Genomic DNA, 16,710 nt, shown 5'->3' on the forward strand with positions numbered 1-16,710 from the left:
CGCCCTTGGCTGCGGCTCCCTCCCCGCCCCCCTCCTCTTTCCCTCCCTGCCCTTCCGCTTCGCGCGCGCACTCCCCGCCCCCTCAGATGTAGCTGCTGCCGTTGCCGCCGCCTCAGTGCGCGCCGGGAGCCAGGAGACTTCGCGGGAGCCGAGCGCCGCTGTGCACACCATTGGAAGTCCGTATCTTTCGCTTTCTTCACCCCCCCCGCCTCACTTTCCTATTTCCTCCCCCCCCTCTTCTAACGGCCGTTCGGAATAACAGGATGGCGAGGGGTGGGGGGGGGAACCAGGGCGCCTCTCTTCTTTCCCTCATTATTAGGATTATGTTTTATGTAACTCTGTGAGGGAGGCTCAGGCGTGGCCGCTTTCCCTTCCCCACCCCGCTCCTCCCGCCTCAGGTTTGGGCCGCCGCCGTTTCCGCGCCTTGTGGGGCCTTAAAAAAAACCAAAACCCCCACAAGTGCTCCTACCAGCTAGGCCTTTCCCATCCCCGAACCCGCTTTGGGGGCTATTTGTTTGGAGGTGGGGGTGGGGGAAGAGGACGATGACCACGCATCCCCACCCCGCCTCGGGCCTTCACTTCTGAAGTTTAAAAATCGCTTGCTCCCTAGTTGGTGTCCTAAAGGGGATTGTAGCCGGGGGCTGTTTCTCACTCCGCTCCCGCTTTTTTCCCCTCAAAAAAAAGAAAAAGAATCAGCAAATGGTGATGGGAGGAGGAGGAGGCACAGGCCGCGAACAAAGCAGAGATCAGAAGCGTGGACTTCTATAGATCTATAGATATAGATGAAGGTTCAGTGCCTTGGATGGGGGTGGCGTTGGGGTTGCAGATGGGGGGGTCAAAGCGTGGCGGTGTCTTTTCAAGCTCGTCGAAGAGAGGGGGCGGCGACGGCGGCGGCAGGAAGTCGTCTTGAACGACGCGGTGATATGGCGCTTTCCACCGCAGCCGATCCTGCATCTTTGCCTTCTCATGTTCTTGGTGATGGGAGAGGCCCGTTTGGGTCTGCTTTCCTTCCCCCTTGCGCGCTCACCTCGTGCTATTAAGACCTATTTTAGCTTTCATTTCTTTGCAACAGGCCTTTGTTGCTCTCGCGTTCCGGGTTTCTTTTCTTTCCTTTCTCCTAAATGGAAGCACGATTGGCCTGGCTTGAAATTGTCCTATGATATCTTATCTCCTGCAAGGTGGTGGTGGTGGGAGGCGCTCAGGATTGCTGAGTGCAAGAGAGCTGCGGGGAAGGAGGGAGGGGGTTGGTCTCTCCCTTGCTTTGCTGAATCTCATGGCTGTGATGCTACTTTTATAGCTCTGCAGAGGAAACGCCATGAATCAGAACTGCAGAATTTGAGAAAGTATTTTGTATTTACTTATCTAATGTTTTGGAATTGGCAAAATGTTTTATTGTACAGTTTATGTGTAAAGTTATGTGTCAAAAGGTGCAGTGGTCACCTATATAGTAGATGTACTGCTGATTAATAGACTAATCCTGAATCTTCTTGAATGGTTGCATCTACCACTGATCTAAGTACATACAAATGGATTCAGGATTCCGTAATATACCTTACAGTTGAAGATTTTATTTCATTATAACTTGTTGTCTTAGAGATTTTCAAAATAACAAGTTCCTTCAAACTTTATTTTTTAGTGCTAACTCAGGATGTGTGTGATTTGACTAGTGAAAAGGCATATAATGTATTGTAGGTAACTGTTATCCCAAATAATAACTAGCATAATGGAGGTTTAATTTAATACTCTATTAATGTACTTGAAATAGTTTTTTCCCCATCACCTGGATAGAAGAAGGACCATACTTGTACCGAGATGCCTTTCTCTGAGTAATGCAACATTCCTTTTGTCATGCATTTTTCTAGTAAAAGCTCAGCAAGTCTGCAATAAAAATGGCCACCAATAAATCTACATTGGTAAGTTCATGACCACCTAAAATATGTAAGGATTTTACCACCAGATTTCTTCAGATTTATTAAGTTGGCATCTCTGTGTAAAAAGATACATCCACATCTCCCCTCCCCAGCATTATTTTCCAAAAAAACCAGACACTGAAAGTGGGTGATATCCAAATGACTTGGACTCATTTGGCTCAAGTAACATAAATCCATTGATTTCAGTGCATCTTCTGAGTATGGCTGCATTGGATATCAACAAGTAAGGTTGCTGGAAACCACTCTGAAGTAAATTTTTATAGCGATGTGTTTTGTTATTGAAGCCTGATACATGATTCAATTCCTCACCTCTGTTTTATAGAGGTAATGATGTACGTTTCACTTGAGGAAATGGTATTGTGTGGGTGGTAGATTGCAATCTATTTAAGTGCCAGTTCCAGTTTATATTAACAATTATATTGTGGTAGCAACATACCTAAGGGACGTGGGTGGTGCTGTAGTCTAAACCACTGAGCCTCTTGGGCTTGCCTTGTCTTCACAGGTGGTAGGTATGTAAGCCATGGTTTGTTTGCATATGATCATTTAATATAACTGATAATGATTCCAGCACATACTAAAACACTTGACATAAGGTCAGAGTTGGAGGTCTTGGTTTAATTGAGGTTGTTTTCTAAACACTTTCTAAACACTTGGATGCCTGGGACACAAGAGACCTGTTCAGGAAGCCTTTTGATGGTTGGAATCATGCAAAGGGGAGAGTGAGACACTTGCTGGCCCTGCTACCTGCACTGGTACACAGCCTCCACACCTTGTGTAAGGTGTAATGTGATTTAGAACCCTGCACATGAGGAGCACAAGTACTGCAGACCTTTGTCCTCCAATGTGTGGAGGGCAGTGGGGACAGGGCAGAAGAGGCAGGACCCTGGTGCCCCCTAATTTCCAGAGTTTTAATGCATCAATATGGCTTAGTTATATTTTTCCTTCTGAATTAACTGTCACCCTTCATTCTTACACTTAAACTGATAAATGTATACGTGCTTCCTGGATCTGCACCTTGAAAATTTGGCACATGTTTTTTGCAACTACAGCGGGACCTCTGGTTGCGAACGGGATCCATTCCAGAGCTCCATTCGCAACCTGCGTCTGTGTACGCACAGGTCATGATTCGCCGCTTCTGCGCATGACGTCATTTTGCGCGTCTGCGCACATGTGAGTGGCAAAACCCAGAAGTAACCCTTTCTGGGTCGCCGCAGGACACAACTTGAAAAAAACGTATCATGAAGCAAACATATCAAGAGGTACGACTGTACAGGATGGTGGCCTGCCCGCTTATTGCCTGTGTTCACTCAGTCAAGGATGAAGCTGCGTTTCTAAGCAGTAGGAATATTTTTGGGAATTCCCGTGCTTTAGTTAACTTTGTAGCATAATGCAGTACTATTCAAAGTGGTGGTCCTTGATCAGCTGCTGGTCCAAGGCAACTCCACCATAGTCCAGGTTGGAATTGGGAAATGTTGCCCATCCACCACATCAGATAGTTTGAGAAGCACTGACATAATGGACATCCTTCCTCACTCTTGCAAGCTTAACACAACTTGAGGGAAGATCCATGTGCTTCTCTAGCTCCTAGTTGAAGATGATCGTTAGAATGGCTATGGTCCTACAAGATGTAGCATGTGTCACCAACTGCACAAATCAGTCCCTTTTACCTCTGGAGCTGGAGAAAGAAGCTAGAATGATTTGCATGGTAACAAATGTACATTGAGTTCCTTGGCTTCCTAGCACCCAAATGAATTCTTACTTTCCTCCCTTCCACGTTTGCAGCCAGAAGGGAAGGGAAGTCAGTGTCCCCAAGTAGCACTGTGTGTCTGAAGCACTTTCGGGTATCTTGTCCCCATCGCTTTTTGGAGCTGGGGAAGCAGCACTAGGGATAATTTCTGGCCTCAAGCAGAAATACAGAGCAAGGTGAGGTACCAACAGCTCAGTTCTGTGCAAATCTACTCTGTGGTAAGTCCCACGGATTTAGATGAGGCACTGCTAGATAACAGAGGCCAGGCCAGCCAACACTTAGGGACTTGTGATCATGTAGTCCGATGCGTCAAATTCTTTTTTCCCTGGGATAATGTTTTGCTGCACATATATTACTAAAGAGAGGAGAGAATCAGTGCTGCCTTTGCCCCTCCTCAATCTACCAAGTATGGAACAAGGATGCAGCCAACATAGTAGCTTCATTTTTCAAGGTACACTTCAGCCCCTCTCCTGGAGCAGTATTGGCCCTTGGCATGCAATTTAGAAGGTGCTGAACTAGGAGTATGATCATAGAATCATAGAGTTGGAAAAGACCACAAGGGCCATCGAGTCCAACCCCCTGCCAAGCAGGAAACACCATCAGAGCACTCCTGACATATGGTTGTCAAGCCTCTGCTTAAAGACCTCCAAAGTAGGAGACTCCACCACACTCCTTGTCAGCAAATTCCACTGTCGAACAGCTCTTACTGTCAGGAAGTTCTTCCTAATGTTTAGGTGGAATCTTCTTTCTTGTAGTTTGGATCCATTGCTCCGTGTCCGCTTCTCTGGAGCAGCGGTTCCTGAGAGAGGAAAGTGATCTCTTAAGACAGGTGGTAATGGGAATTCAATAGTAAAAATTAGTTGTGTCTGTAAGATTCAGTAAGTAAATTTAGAGATGTAGGGTTTCTAGAAATTTGAAGTTATGGAGGAAAAATACTCATTTTTTGTTTGGGAAAATGGAATTCAGTGGGGACGGGTTAAATATGGACGCAATACTGGCTTTGCTGTCAAACCTAAGCTTATTTTACTGTTTTAAGATCATAAAATCCATCATTGATCTAGCAGTTGTCCTATTTACTGTATTTATTAAATTACATATCAATCCAAGGGATGTTTACGCAGAAAACACACCCATTTGGTTTTACTCCCAGGTGAGGAGACAGGAAATGGAAGAGACAAGTTCTGGCGCTATTTATTTTGTTCTTGCTCTTCACATTTCAGAGTTTAAAACTCCTTCAGGATCTGTAAAAAAAGTGGATCTCCAAAAACATTGAATTGTGAACTTAAGCTTTAAAAAAAACCAACAGTTTCAAACAGGCTGTGAAGGTTGTAAATTAAGAGAAAATTCTTTCTGTGTCTCTGCATGATACTCTCATCATTCCCGATAGCAGTATTCCATACAGAAAGAAAATTATGGGATTTTCACAGAACAATGCTTTTGGGGAACCTAGAAATTTGCAAGTGTTTACAACTCCTAAATGAGTGCTTAACTCCTAACAATGCATACTATTGCCCAGTAAGCACTGGGTCTTGTATGCTTTTTCTGGCTCATCATGGTGCTTCCTGCTCACACATAGCGTTGCATCTCTAAAAGTATTGGTGCATTTAACTAATTGCAAAGAGTAGATGATAGAGTTTTTTCAGTGTTCCCCCAAAATTTTCCTTTGGGAGGGGAGGAGGAGGAGAGAGATAATGTCCCCATTCAATAATTCTCAGCTTTTTTCCATTTGCTTTCACATATCTATCTACAGTATAGGTCTTACGTAATATATTATTACATTGTACAATGGTATGCCATTATTAGTATGCATAAATTTTAATTATGTATCAGTTGCTTAAAAATATGCTGGGAATATTTTTTAAAAATAAATCTAGATCAACAGTTGAGCTTTTAACTGAGGGTGCAGTTTGAAAATTGAGAACTCATTGTATCAGTGCATAGTTTCTAAGGAAGGGATAACATGAATTGCAAATCCCTCCACTCCGCCAAGAGCTTAAAATGCTATATGTCTATTTGACAGACTGGTGTATGCCCCCTCCTCACATGCAAGATCGGACATGAATGATCAATGCATGTCAGTGCTGGCGTGTCATGTAGAGTGTCAATGCAGACTTAATTAGTAATATGGCATGCATATATTCGTAAACTTTTGATTTCTTTTGTGCTTTATTCGAAATGTTTTCAGGGATATGACAGTATAACTGCTAGTTTTGTATTATCTCTGAAATTCCCATAGTTAGAGAGGAAACAACCTCCACACACTGGCAGTCTTAACTGATGGAAACGTCTCCACATATTCGCATTCCCTTTGTAATCTTGGTAGCACTTGGAGGGCAAAAGACATTAACATTGCCTGTTTGGGCATATTATGTGCAGTGTTCTTGTACACATGTATTTTTTTCATTTCTGCCATACCCATTTTGAATAGGTGATTTCCTATATAATACCTCTGTCAAGCTGCTTTTGACACTTAACTGAGTATCAAAAGACATTTGCCATCTGGCACTCAAGAAAAGCAAGTATATTATTATAGAGCTGACAGAACATGGGATTTCTGAATCATGGCCATTTCTTCCTTCAATCTAGTTTTCTCCAAAGGAATGTTTGGTGATCAATATACAACATGATTTCCTCATGTTTGCTATTTTGAATGCCTAAGGATGGTGTTAGAAACTGAGATATGAGAACTAGGAGCTAAAGGGCACCTTCAGTGCGTGTTTTATAACAAGAATACAAAGCTGAAAATGAATGAACTGCAGCTAAAATATTGCGTTCATTTTTCACATGTTCTAGACCAGGGATGTCCAACTCCCAAGAGACTGTGATCTACTTTGGGGGGGGCTAGCAGTGATCTACCCATTTTAGGGGGGCAGGTCAAAGTTGTTGAGAGCTTTTTTTAGAGGAGTAGGTCAGACTTCTAAATGTGCAAAATTCAAATAAATTGCTCACCAATAACAGCTGCTAAGAGACGAATGCAGAGCTACAGCAGACAACAAAGGAACACACACTAAACACGATGCAGGGAAAGACCATTGGGGAGGGGGCGGAATCATAATTCTAAACAACACGAGCAATAGGGATCCCGCCATCGATCAACAACGATCATCCAGGGGTCGACCAGTTGGACACCCCTGATCTAGTCCTTCCCTTGCCCACCACCTAATATTCTTCAGAGGGTCTCTTCTCCAATCTTCAGAGAGTAATTGGAAGTGGAAAGGCAGAAAAAGGTCTTTCTTTCCTTCTACTCTGTAGTTTTAATGTGAAGTCTTAGGTGCATTATTGTGCCCAGAGCTCAGAAACTGCTTGCACTAATGAAATTACCTGTCACAAAATGTGCCTGAACAAGGTGAGTTTCGAACACTGCCTACGGAGTGCTTCCAAAACTCTTGTCTGCCATTCTGCACTTGACTCTTGAACTGCAGCACTTTTAGCATGACACTAATATACTGGTTTCAAGCCAATGCATAGGGAAAATTTGGAAAAATAATAATCCTGTTACACTAAATTGTGCATTACTGAAGTTGGAATGCTTTGAGGATGATGTGGATGTAGTACTTTGTTATCTGAATGTTTGGCTGTTAAGTGGAGCTTAAAGTGATTTTCAGTCTTATTTAAAGTGTGCTGTGCTTGATTTATAAAGTTCCAGCAATGTAATAGGCATTTGTATTAGTGAACAGTAAACACAAAGTTTCAACCTAGCTTTATCAAGAACAACTCTGAAACTTTTGCACAAGTATGTTTTTGCACATGTATGTTCTGCTGTCCATAATGAAAGTCAAAATCATGCATGGATGTAATTGTTAAATAAATGTTTCAGATTTAGCATCTGAAAAATGCTCAAGCTGCTATTAACTGTTGTTGAATTGCTATTAACAAGGCATATATAACTCACTGGTCTTCAACTAATGGCTCAGGACCCACTACTGGGTTGTTAACTGATCAAAGGTGGCTTGCAGCAGCAGCACTACCACAATATAAAGTGAAAATTTTGCTATTTGTAGTAAAATTTAAGAAATGGGTTCCCAAATGCATGTTTCAATTGAAGGTAGGTCTGAAAAAGTTGAAGACTATTGGTCTAAGATGTATGCAAGTAATTTAAAAAACTAAAGAAGCTCATCCTTCTATCTTCTATGTGCCTTCCCAAAATTCATTTTTAAAGCTTACTTTTTATACAGTATCTTTTAATACCCATCTGTACAAAGTGAATGGCAATAAGCTATATGGAACAAAATAGCAAACATTTTTTTCAAACAAAAGGATTTAGAATTCATTGCAAAAGAGATTTGGAATTAACTTCATTGACCCAGAAGGGTTCTTTTTACAATAATTTGTTCTCTCACTGAGCAAAATACGAAATTTTCCATGAGAATCTAAGTCCTGTAGACCTAGAATCAAATAGCAGTATAACTGTTAAAATACATCTTTTCGAATGATTTTGTTTTGTAGCATAAAATGGGGAAAAAGCAGAATGGCAAAGGCAAAAAAGTTGAAGAAACAGAACCTGAAGAATTCGTTGTGGAGAAAGTCCTGGACAGGCGTGTAGTTAATGGCAAGGTTGAGTACTTCTTGAAATGGAAAGGATTTACTGAGTAAGGAGCTTCATTCAGAACTACTATTTTCAGTGCTTGGTTGGTTGGGGGTGTAGGCCACAATTCCATGTGTAGAGCTGAAAACATTTTGAAAGAACCACGTAGGCAAAAAGAATCACTTTTCCCTGTAATACTCTGACTGGCCTGTTTAGAAATGATTTAAATTAATAATAGCTGTATGGTGGGCTGTAGTAAAAAATAAAAACAGCTCTGGCTGTGTGGACGCCTCTTCAGCCCATGCTACCGATGGCAATACCTCCCTTCACTATTGGCAGTATGTGTCATTTGACACCCGACTATAACTACATTGGTACCTCGGGTTACAGACTCCACTAACCCAGAAATAGTACCTCGGGTTAAGAACTTTGCTTCAGGATAAGAACAGAAATTGCACGGTAGCAGTGGGAGGCCCTATTAGTTAAAGTGGTACCTCAGGTTAAGAACATTTTCAGGTTAAGAGTGAACCTCCAGAACGAATTAAGTTCTTAACTAGAGGTACCACTGTAATCCAAAAGCTGCTGATTGAACTAGAAATTAAAACTGAATTAATATGGTCAAGAACCATGCTGCCATCTTTGTTAACACACATTAGTCAAAAGGTTACAAATCTTAACTACAAAAATAATCTGCTTTTTTCTTCTCAGTCAATTCTATACATCTTGCTGAAAATGTTTCTTAGTGTACTGGTCCTTGTTGAGTGCAAGACCTCTTCTCTCACCCCATCTAGTTTGCAAGCTTTTATAAAGTGTAACATAGTCTGTCCCAGTTATGCATAATTAACAAGCATATGTTTTTCTAGAATCTTGCTTTGTTATTGAGCTAAACATGCTACTTCTCTACTATAAATAGCAATATAGCAGCGTTGACCAAAGTAAGCATTCCAAGGTTTTTAAAAACAAAAGTCTAGTTTACCAGGAACAGAAAAATATTGATTCATTTCTCCTGGCGCTTGTGAAAGACTAGAAACTCGCCCTAAGTCTAGAAACATCCAAAAACACGTGGGTAACCCATGACCATTTCCCCATAATCTTAAGTCTAAATGATTGTACACAAGTAGGTTGGAAATATTTTTACAGAATCTGTTGTGACCCAAGTTGGCCCACATAAAATTAAATTGCAGAGAAATATGACTTCAGTGTCTTTAATAACTGAGCACAATTTAGCATTTTGTTAGGGTGGGTGGTTCGACTTAATAGAGTTTGGCCATCTGATCCAGATTTCTAATTACTTCCATTCTTTTTTTCATGAATTATGTTTCAGTGCCGATAACACATGGGAACCAGAAGAAAACTTGGATTGTCCAGAGTTAATAGAAGCTTTTCTGAGTTCCCAGAAAGCTGGTAAAGAAAAGACAGAGGGCGCCAAAAGAAAATCTCTTTCCGATAGTGAGTCTGATGACAGCAAATCAAAGAAAAAAAGAGAGTCTGTAAGTTGGTTTGGTGTTTGGATTTCTCCTAAAATACATTGATGAGGTGTAGTGGTTAGTGTGTTGGACTAGGGTCAGTAACACCCAGGTTCAAATGCCTGTTCAGCCATTTAAGGGAAGATACCCTGCAGGTGTGGGAGAAGCAGGTGTGCTAGGCATGGTGGTGACCTGGTGGATGGGATACAACTTCCATCATCTTGTCCAATGGTCATGATTGCAGTACTGAGGAGTTTTTAGCCCGACAAAATCTGGAAGGCTATAGGCTCCCTATTCCTGATGTAACGTATCCTCGGTTCCTTGAACAAAGGTTGGTATAAAATCATAATATAGTGGTTAGCCATGCAGCTTTTAACATGTGATGAATACAAACTTAAATATCTCCTAAGAGCTGTTATAGCCCAGTTTTGCAAGCTGCTTGTACTAGGTTACATCTTGGTATGCTCTTTAACATTCATTCTGAAAAGTTTCTAAAAATGTCTTCTGATCTGCAGAAAGTTAATATTTTAGTACTGTGAAGTTATCAGTATGTTCATGGAAAGTGAAATGAAACAATGGATGGGTAAAAGAACTGAAAGCTTGGTGTCATTTATTATTATTATTTTTTGCTGAAATTCTGGAAGACCTTTGAGGGGATTTGTGTGTTCTATGGCAGCTTTTCTACAGTAGTTGGAACGTATTTAAATGTTACTCCATATTTAATCAAACAGGTTGATAAACCCAGGGGATTTGCAAGAGGTCTTGATCCTGAGCGAATAATTGGAGCCACAGACAGTAGTGGGGAACTTATGTTTCTTATGAAATGGTAAGTGGTAGAATGGAAATTTCAGCAGCAGTGCAAAGTGTGTCTTGGACTGACCTTGATAAAGAATATAATTTTCCTGTTATAAACTGACTGATAGGATGTAAAGACTGTTGGTAGTTGGGTTGGTCCTCCCTCTGAGCATTGGTAATTTTGGTCCTTTACTACTTAAGGAGTTTAGAAAACTTAAAAGCACTCTTGTTGCTGTTTAGTACCAAACTAACTAGTACTAGGCTTTAAACTGAAGAGAGCCCTAGCCTATTTTGTTACCACCTCTATCAAACTTAAACCACTATTGCTGGTATTTAGTTCTTACTGTACTTTTATGTATGATTATTTAAATTGTTACAGTTTAAGACTGAATTCCTACTCCAAAGACCATAGCTACACACTTGCAGCTCAGTTTTATTCATGTTTTCTTGAAACAAAGGCCTACTTACTCCTGCAGCATTAGCAGCTACATTCAGAAATCTCCCCCAACAGTTACTATTGACTACTTTACCTCTCATTTCCAAATGACTGCTTTACTGATTACAGATAGGTAGCCGTGTTGGTCTGCCATAGTCAAAATAAAAAAAAATCCTTCCAGTAGCACCACCCTTCTGAGTAATACCCCTCCCCACCTTCTCACTATATAGAAGGATCTGGCAACTTCTGTTTCAGTGTATCTGAAGAAGTGTGCATGCACACGAAAGCTCATACCAAGAACTAACTTAGTTGGTCTTTAAGGTGCTACTGGAAGGAATTTTTTTATTTTGCTTTACTGATGGCATAAGACACCCAGTGAACAGCAACTTAGGTTTTGTTACAAATGGGAAGAGATACCTAGTATGCCCCCCCCCCCTTTGAAGAGCTGCCACTGCCCAAGATTCTCAGTTAAGCAAACTTTGAATAATTAGAGCAGGAATTCTGAATTCCTTTGACTCTTTTAATGATAAGTCTATAACAGGGGTCAGCAGCCTTTTTCAGCCATGGGCCGGTCCACTGTCCCTAACACCATGTGGTGGGCCGGAATATGAATATATATATATATATATGGGGGATGAATGAATGCCTATGCCCCACAAATAACCCAGAGATGCATTTTAAATAAAAGGACTTAAACCACTTAAAAGGACACATTCTACTCATGTCATCCGTAAGCCGGATGGAGAAGGCGATTGGGCCGCATAGACCCCTGGTCTATGATAATCATGTACATGCTTGCCTGGGAATAAAGGTCTGCTGCATTAAATCAGACAAACTTTTGCATAAATGTGTCTAGGATTGGGTTGTGTGCATAACTACTACTGAAAAGGTCGAGTAGCGGTACTTCAGACTGCAGGCTCACGAAATCCTGAATGCATGTTCTTTTCTTAAAACAGGAAAGATTCTGATGAAGCAGACCTGGTGCTCGCCAAAGAAGCAAATGTTAAATGCCCTCAGATTGTAATTGCTTTTTATGAAGAACGACTAACCTGGCACTCATGCCCAGAGGATGAAGCGCAATAATTGTTTGAGTTATCCCCCTCCCCCCTTTTTTTACATATGTATGATTATAACTTACCAGAAATGTTGAAAGCTACGTTTTAATGAGACAAGTTTGATTATTTTTGAAGTAATGTGTTTTGCATAAACAAAAAGAAAAAAAAGAGTTTGTGCTATTTGCTTTGTTTTATTACAGGAGAGTATTTGGTACTGCTTTCTTCATTTTAGGCAAAGTGTTTTATAAAACTTGATAGTTAATAGTGAACCCTAATGGCAGATTGATCAAATTCACAAGTGTTTTTGTAGTTCTCTACGACTGTTGTGCATGCATCTTTCCCCCAGTTTAGTCCTTTCAAGTCTTTAGTATTTGTGGCTACTTGGTTCTTAAGGGACCAGGTAAAAACTTTTTAGTAAGTGGAAGGTGCAGGCTGTATATTATTTACTTTATTGTAAATACTGGTGAACACTTATCAATAAAATAGTTTTATATTATTGTTCCTTGTTTTCCAAACAGTGATAAGCTTAAGAATCTTCAGAAAAATAGCATTCTCCAATAAAAGCACTGGTACAACGTTCACCAAGCAGAATTACTGCAATGAGATTTTGCATGACCCCTACTGTTTTGCCCACAACTTTCCTTGGCTTGTGTCTTAGAATAAACTAACTTTTGTTTCAGGTGGCCATACAAATCTCCAGTAGCATGCTTTTAAGTTTGACCTAACTGGATCATGAACAATATTACATTTCTCAGTTTCTAGAAGGTCAATGTCCAGACTTGGTTGCCATTTCTCCAGTCAAAGCAATTTGGTTTCTAAGGTGTATACTCCAGATTGAGATGAGTTTGGCAGAAGTGTGTGAGAGGATACAAAGCCATGTTTTTACCTAGGGCCATAATACAGACTGCTCTGGCATGATGCGTGCAACACAACAGCATAGCTCAGCTAGTTAGAGCATGGTGCTGATAACACCAAGGTTGCAGGTTTGATCCCCGTACCTGCATTGCAGGGGGTTGGACTAGATGACCCTCAGAGTCCCTTCCAACTCTATGATTCTATGCAATATGGGCTAGTTCCTAAAAACATACCAATTGTTGATTTTGTGCAGTGACTTCATGAGAAACAACCCAGTATGTATAATAGTGCTGTGAAAATAACTTTTTTCTAAAGTGAGCTAAACTCACTGTCTCTCGCTGCTGATTTAACTGCAGGTGGAGCAAATTTCTGGATGCTCTTTTGCCTTGCATTACAGAAGAAGTGTATACCTAAGTTCACATATGGCCTTTACACAGTACAGTCACACTTTGGAATTCGAACAGCTTTGTTGCTGAGCGTTTTGGCTCCCGGATGATTGAAAACCAGAAATGATTGTTCCGGTGTTCAAACGTTCTTTTGGAAGCTGAACGTCCAGTGGGGCTTCCGCGGCGATTGGCTGCAGGAGCTTCTTGCGGCCAATCAGAAGCCGCGCCTTGGTTCCTGAATGTTTTGGAAGTCGAACAGACTTCCGAAACAGATTCCATTCGATTTCCAAGGTACGTCTGTATATGTGAATAGCAATTTTGAATCGTTCCCTCCTTTACACGCACATGGAAATACTAGCAATGTGTATATACACATGTGTATAAATATATAATTTGGCCATTCAAGCCACTGATACAGTAGCTTTATGCTTTCTAATTCATTGAATTGTAATCACAACAAAGGGGCTGCACACAATGGCTGAATCATATCCCTTGCCAGTCTTTGTCCATATAAGGTTATTCTTCCAATATTATGATTATAATGGTATGAAGAAGAGAGCTGGATTGCACTCATGCAGGTAGAACCATATTGAAACTTTGACATAGGCCACAGCAGAGGGAAAGGTCTGAAGAGGGGAACCTGTTGTATACATGTGGATTTCTGGTATAATTTTGAACCCTGTTTTCTTATGCTTCTTAATCATACTGACCTCTCTTCAGACCCCACCAGTGTGGAATATGGCAGAGATGTGCTGAGGCAGCACCATTGCAGTCCTTTTATTTACATGATTATAATTGTTTTATGGGATGAATGCAACTGATAAAACTAAATTATTATTTTTTAGGTAATAAAATATTTTTTAAAATGGGGATAATCACCATCATAAAGCTGTTATGTATTCCTCTTCTGCAGGTGATTATTCATCATAAGCTGTCTTTACTAAGCAGGTTCCCCAATGCACTGGTGTTACAGGAGTTGTACTGGTCCTATTTTAGAAATGGCATTCCATAAAATGCAGCAAAACCATTAGCCATAGAAATTGGGTTTCACCTATTTTTAGGATTGGTAGGTAAATGGCAGTTTTTGAAATAAAACTTGTTCCAGTCTCAATCTTGATAATATTCAATCAACATGATCATTTGAGAAAACAACTTTATTTTCTTTTTTAATAATACTGTAGCATATTAGGACCAAAATGCATACTAGGGTGTCAGGGATTTACCTGCCAGTATGCACAGAATTTTCTTGGTAAGGATAGAATAAGCAACAAATAAATTCATGTAAAAAAAACAAAAACAAACCCCACTAGTGCTGAAATGAGAGTGTTTAAATTTCAAGATGCCAACTTTACAATAGCAACTAAATTTAAAACGAGCTGTGCACAGGGCAGTGAAAAGTTTTTGAGATACCTGGACTGCCCTTAAATTCCAGCTTCCTAGTAGACATTTTCATCTGCATTGCTACAGTCAGAAAAGGAAAGGATGCACCCAGTTCCTTCTTTAGAAAAACTTTCTATTGATTCAATGTGTTACTGCTTGATGGGAAGATTACTGTAACGAGATGTAGTAAACTTAACAGTCTGAAGCCCCTTGGAATACAAGGTGGTAAATGTGAGCTTTTTTTTTACTGACTTAAGTATTATTGTGCTTTCCCTTGTCGGGTCAGTACATGAGTTGGTTTTAACAAGAATTCTCAAAACTGGTCAAAGTGAGCTACAATGCATCAAGTATCTCCGAAGTGATAAAATGGCTAAAATGGAACATTTCATTTATGAGACAATTGAGTCTTCTAAATATGGTATTGGAAAAAATAAGGTTTTCATATGTGGAATTGACTCCCTACATTTCAATAAAACATTTCCTTGCTCCTGTTGTTGCTCCCATCCTTATTTTTCCCTGTCTTTTGGTGCTGCCCAACAGTGTTCGTGTTGCAGATATATATGCTTTGGGACCCAAACCTTAAGAGTGTATGAATGAATTGGTTTTACAAAATAAAAAAATTCCTTCCAGTAGCACCTTAAAGACCAACTAAGTTAGTTCTTGGTATGAGCTTTCATGTGCATGCACACTTCTTCAGATACGTATCTGAAGAAGTGTGCATGCACACAAAAGCTCATACCAAGAACTAACTTAGTTGGTCTTTAAGGTGCTACTGGAAGGAATCTTTTTATTTTGACTATGGCAGACCAACACGGCTACCTATCTGTAATTAGTTTTACAAGTGAGTAGGTGAAAGTTGTGTGCGAGTAACCTGCTTGCTGTGTGCACAAAGATTAATTCCACCCATCTTGGGACAGGATAGCTTCCTAAAACACCATCTCCCATATTTTAGCGTCATGCAAAAGTCCTGCTCCACTTCAGCAGCTGCAGTTTCAAACCTGGCTAGTTGGGGTGGGGGGGTGGATGGGCAGGGAAGGCTTCACATTTCTAGATGGCAGGGTGCATGAATAAAAATCACATTCTTTTTGTGAACATAGAAAGGAAAAGCTACCTTGGCCACGGCATCCGTATAGTTTTCAATCTCTGGATGATAATTCATTTTTTGCTGAAAGTTATGCAGGTGAGTGGTTATTGCAGAGATAGGCTTGGGCCATATTGGTAAAGACTTAATTCTGCAACATCAGATAATTTACAGTTCTTCCCCTCCAGCCTTTGAATTAAATGGTAATTGCTACACAGTTGCTGCTTTCTGCACATGCAAACAAGCTCTTGTTTGTGCATGTTACTCTGCTAAGTGCATTTGATCATGCAGGTTTGGGGAATTTTATGGTGATTTATCAAATAGTACCTTGTAGGATATGATCAGGCAACCAACAATGTGGTTTGCAGAATAAGATCCAAGAACATAGCCTTATTTGTTAAAAAAACAGCTGGAGACCCAAGTTTGGGAAACCCTGGTTTAAACCAAAATATTTCATGGCATCTGAATCCCTGTCCCCTCCTTGTTAAGATGGTTCATTTTTGTTCAGCTTTGTTCTTTGTGAAGCAAGGGTCTGCCCATGGTACTGCATATACGTATTCATCATGCAAAAGAAATGGAAGCTCTTAATAGCCCTTTTGTGTTATTGCGCCTTCATTACAGATGCCCAAATCCTTTAAAATGTTGCACACTTCAGATTTGGGAGCAGGGAGCGGTAGTTGTGTGACGTTACTAATAATCTCCCATCCTGACATCTGGACGTCAAGGGCTGATTTTATAATGACTATAAGATAGGCAGAAGGCAAACCAGCGTAATCGTCATTTCTGACCGCACCCCCCCCCCCCGCAGTCCTGGAAAGACTGCATGCTGTAAAAGATGCATTGTTATCTTATTATGGAGAGAAGATCTGTTGATCTGATAAGTTCAAGGACCAACGATCATATTTCCAGCACCTCTCCCCTCCCCCCTACCCGCTCCTATTGCTCTTTGCAGCACCGGCATTTCCGCATGCGCGATCTACTCTTACCGCTCCTTCCTCTGCGGCTGCTCTATCGCAAGCCCGACCAATAAGAGATCGCCTGCAATGACAGGAA

The 16,710-nt window shown here is 40.7% G+C and overlaps 1 protein-coding gene across 4 annotated transcripts; it reads left to right on the plus strand.

Moving 5' to 3' along the window:
- Positions 1-35: 35 nt before the first annotated feature.
- Positions 36-15,062, plus strand: CBX3 (chromobox 3). 4 transcript variants are annotated; one of them, XM_083468623.1, is made up of 7 exons: positions 36-176; positions 1,863-1,913; positions 2,118-2,180; positions 8,125-8,267; positions 9,528-9,693; positions 10,401-10,495; positions 11,857-15,062. In XM_083468623.1, exons 4-7 carry the CDS (start codon positions 8,131-8,133, stop codon positions 11,981-11,983), a joined length of 525 nt encoding a protein of 174 aa, XP_083324749.1. In that variant the 5' UTR covers positions 36-176; positions 1,863-1,913; positions 2,118-2,180; positions 8,125-8,130; the 3' UTR covers positions 11,984-15,062. The 4 variants fall into 4 exon arrangements, with proteins under 4 accessions (XP_083324749.1, XP_083324747.1, XP_083324750.1 ...); XM_083468621.1 differs by lacking the exon at positions 2,118-2,180; XM_083468622.1 differs by lacking the exons at positions 36-176; positions 2,118-2,180 and adding an exon at positions 247-398.
- The last annotated feature ends 1,648 nt before the right edge of the window (positions 15,063-16,710 follow it).

The sequence above is a fragment of the Podarcis liolepis genome, assembly GCF_965112155.1.
Source record: "Podarcis liolepis genome assembly, chromosome: 12".
Taxonomy (NCBI): Eukaryota; Metazoa; Chordata; class Lepidosauria; order Squamata; family Lacertidae; genus Podarcis; species Podarcis liolepis.

What these genes read in the sequence shown, in the direction of transcription:
- CBX3 (XM_083468621.1), top strand. Translation starts at nt 1,890, where the DNA reads ATGGCCACCAATAAATCTACATTG. An exon ending in CAAAGAAAAAAAGAGAGTCT is followed by an intron (nt 9,694 to 10,400) that starts GTAAGTTGGTTT and finishes TTAATCAAACAG; the next exon opens with GTTGATAAACCCAGGGGATT. An exon ending in CTTATGTTTCTTATGAAATG is followed by an intron (nt 10,496 to 11,856) that starts GTAAGTGGTAGA and finishes TTCTTAAAACAG; the next exon opens with GAAAGATTCTGATGAAGCAG.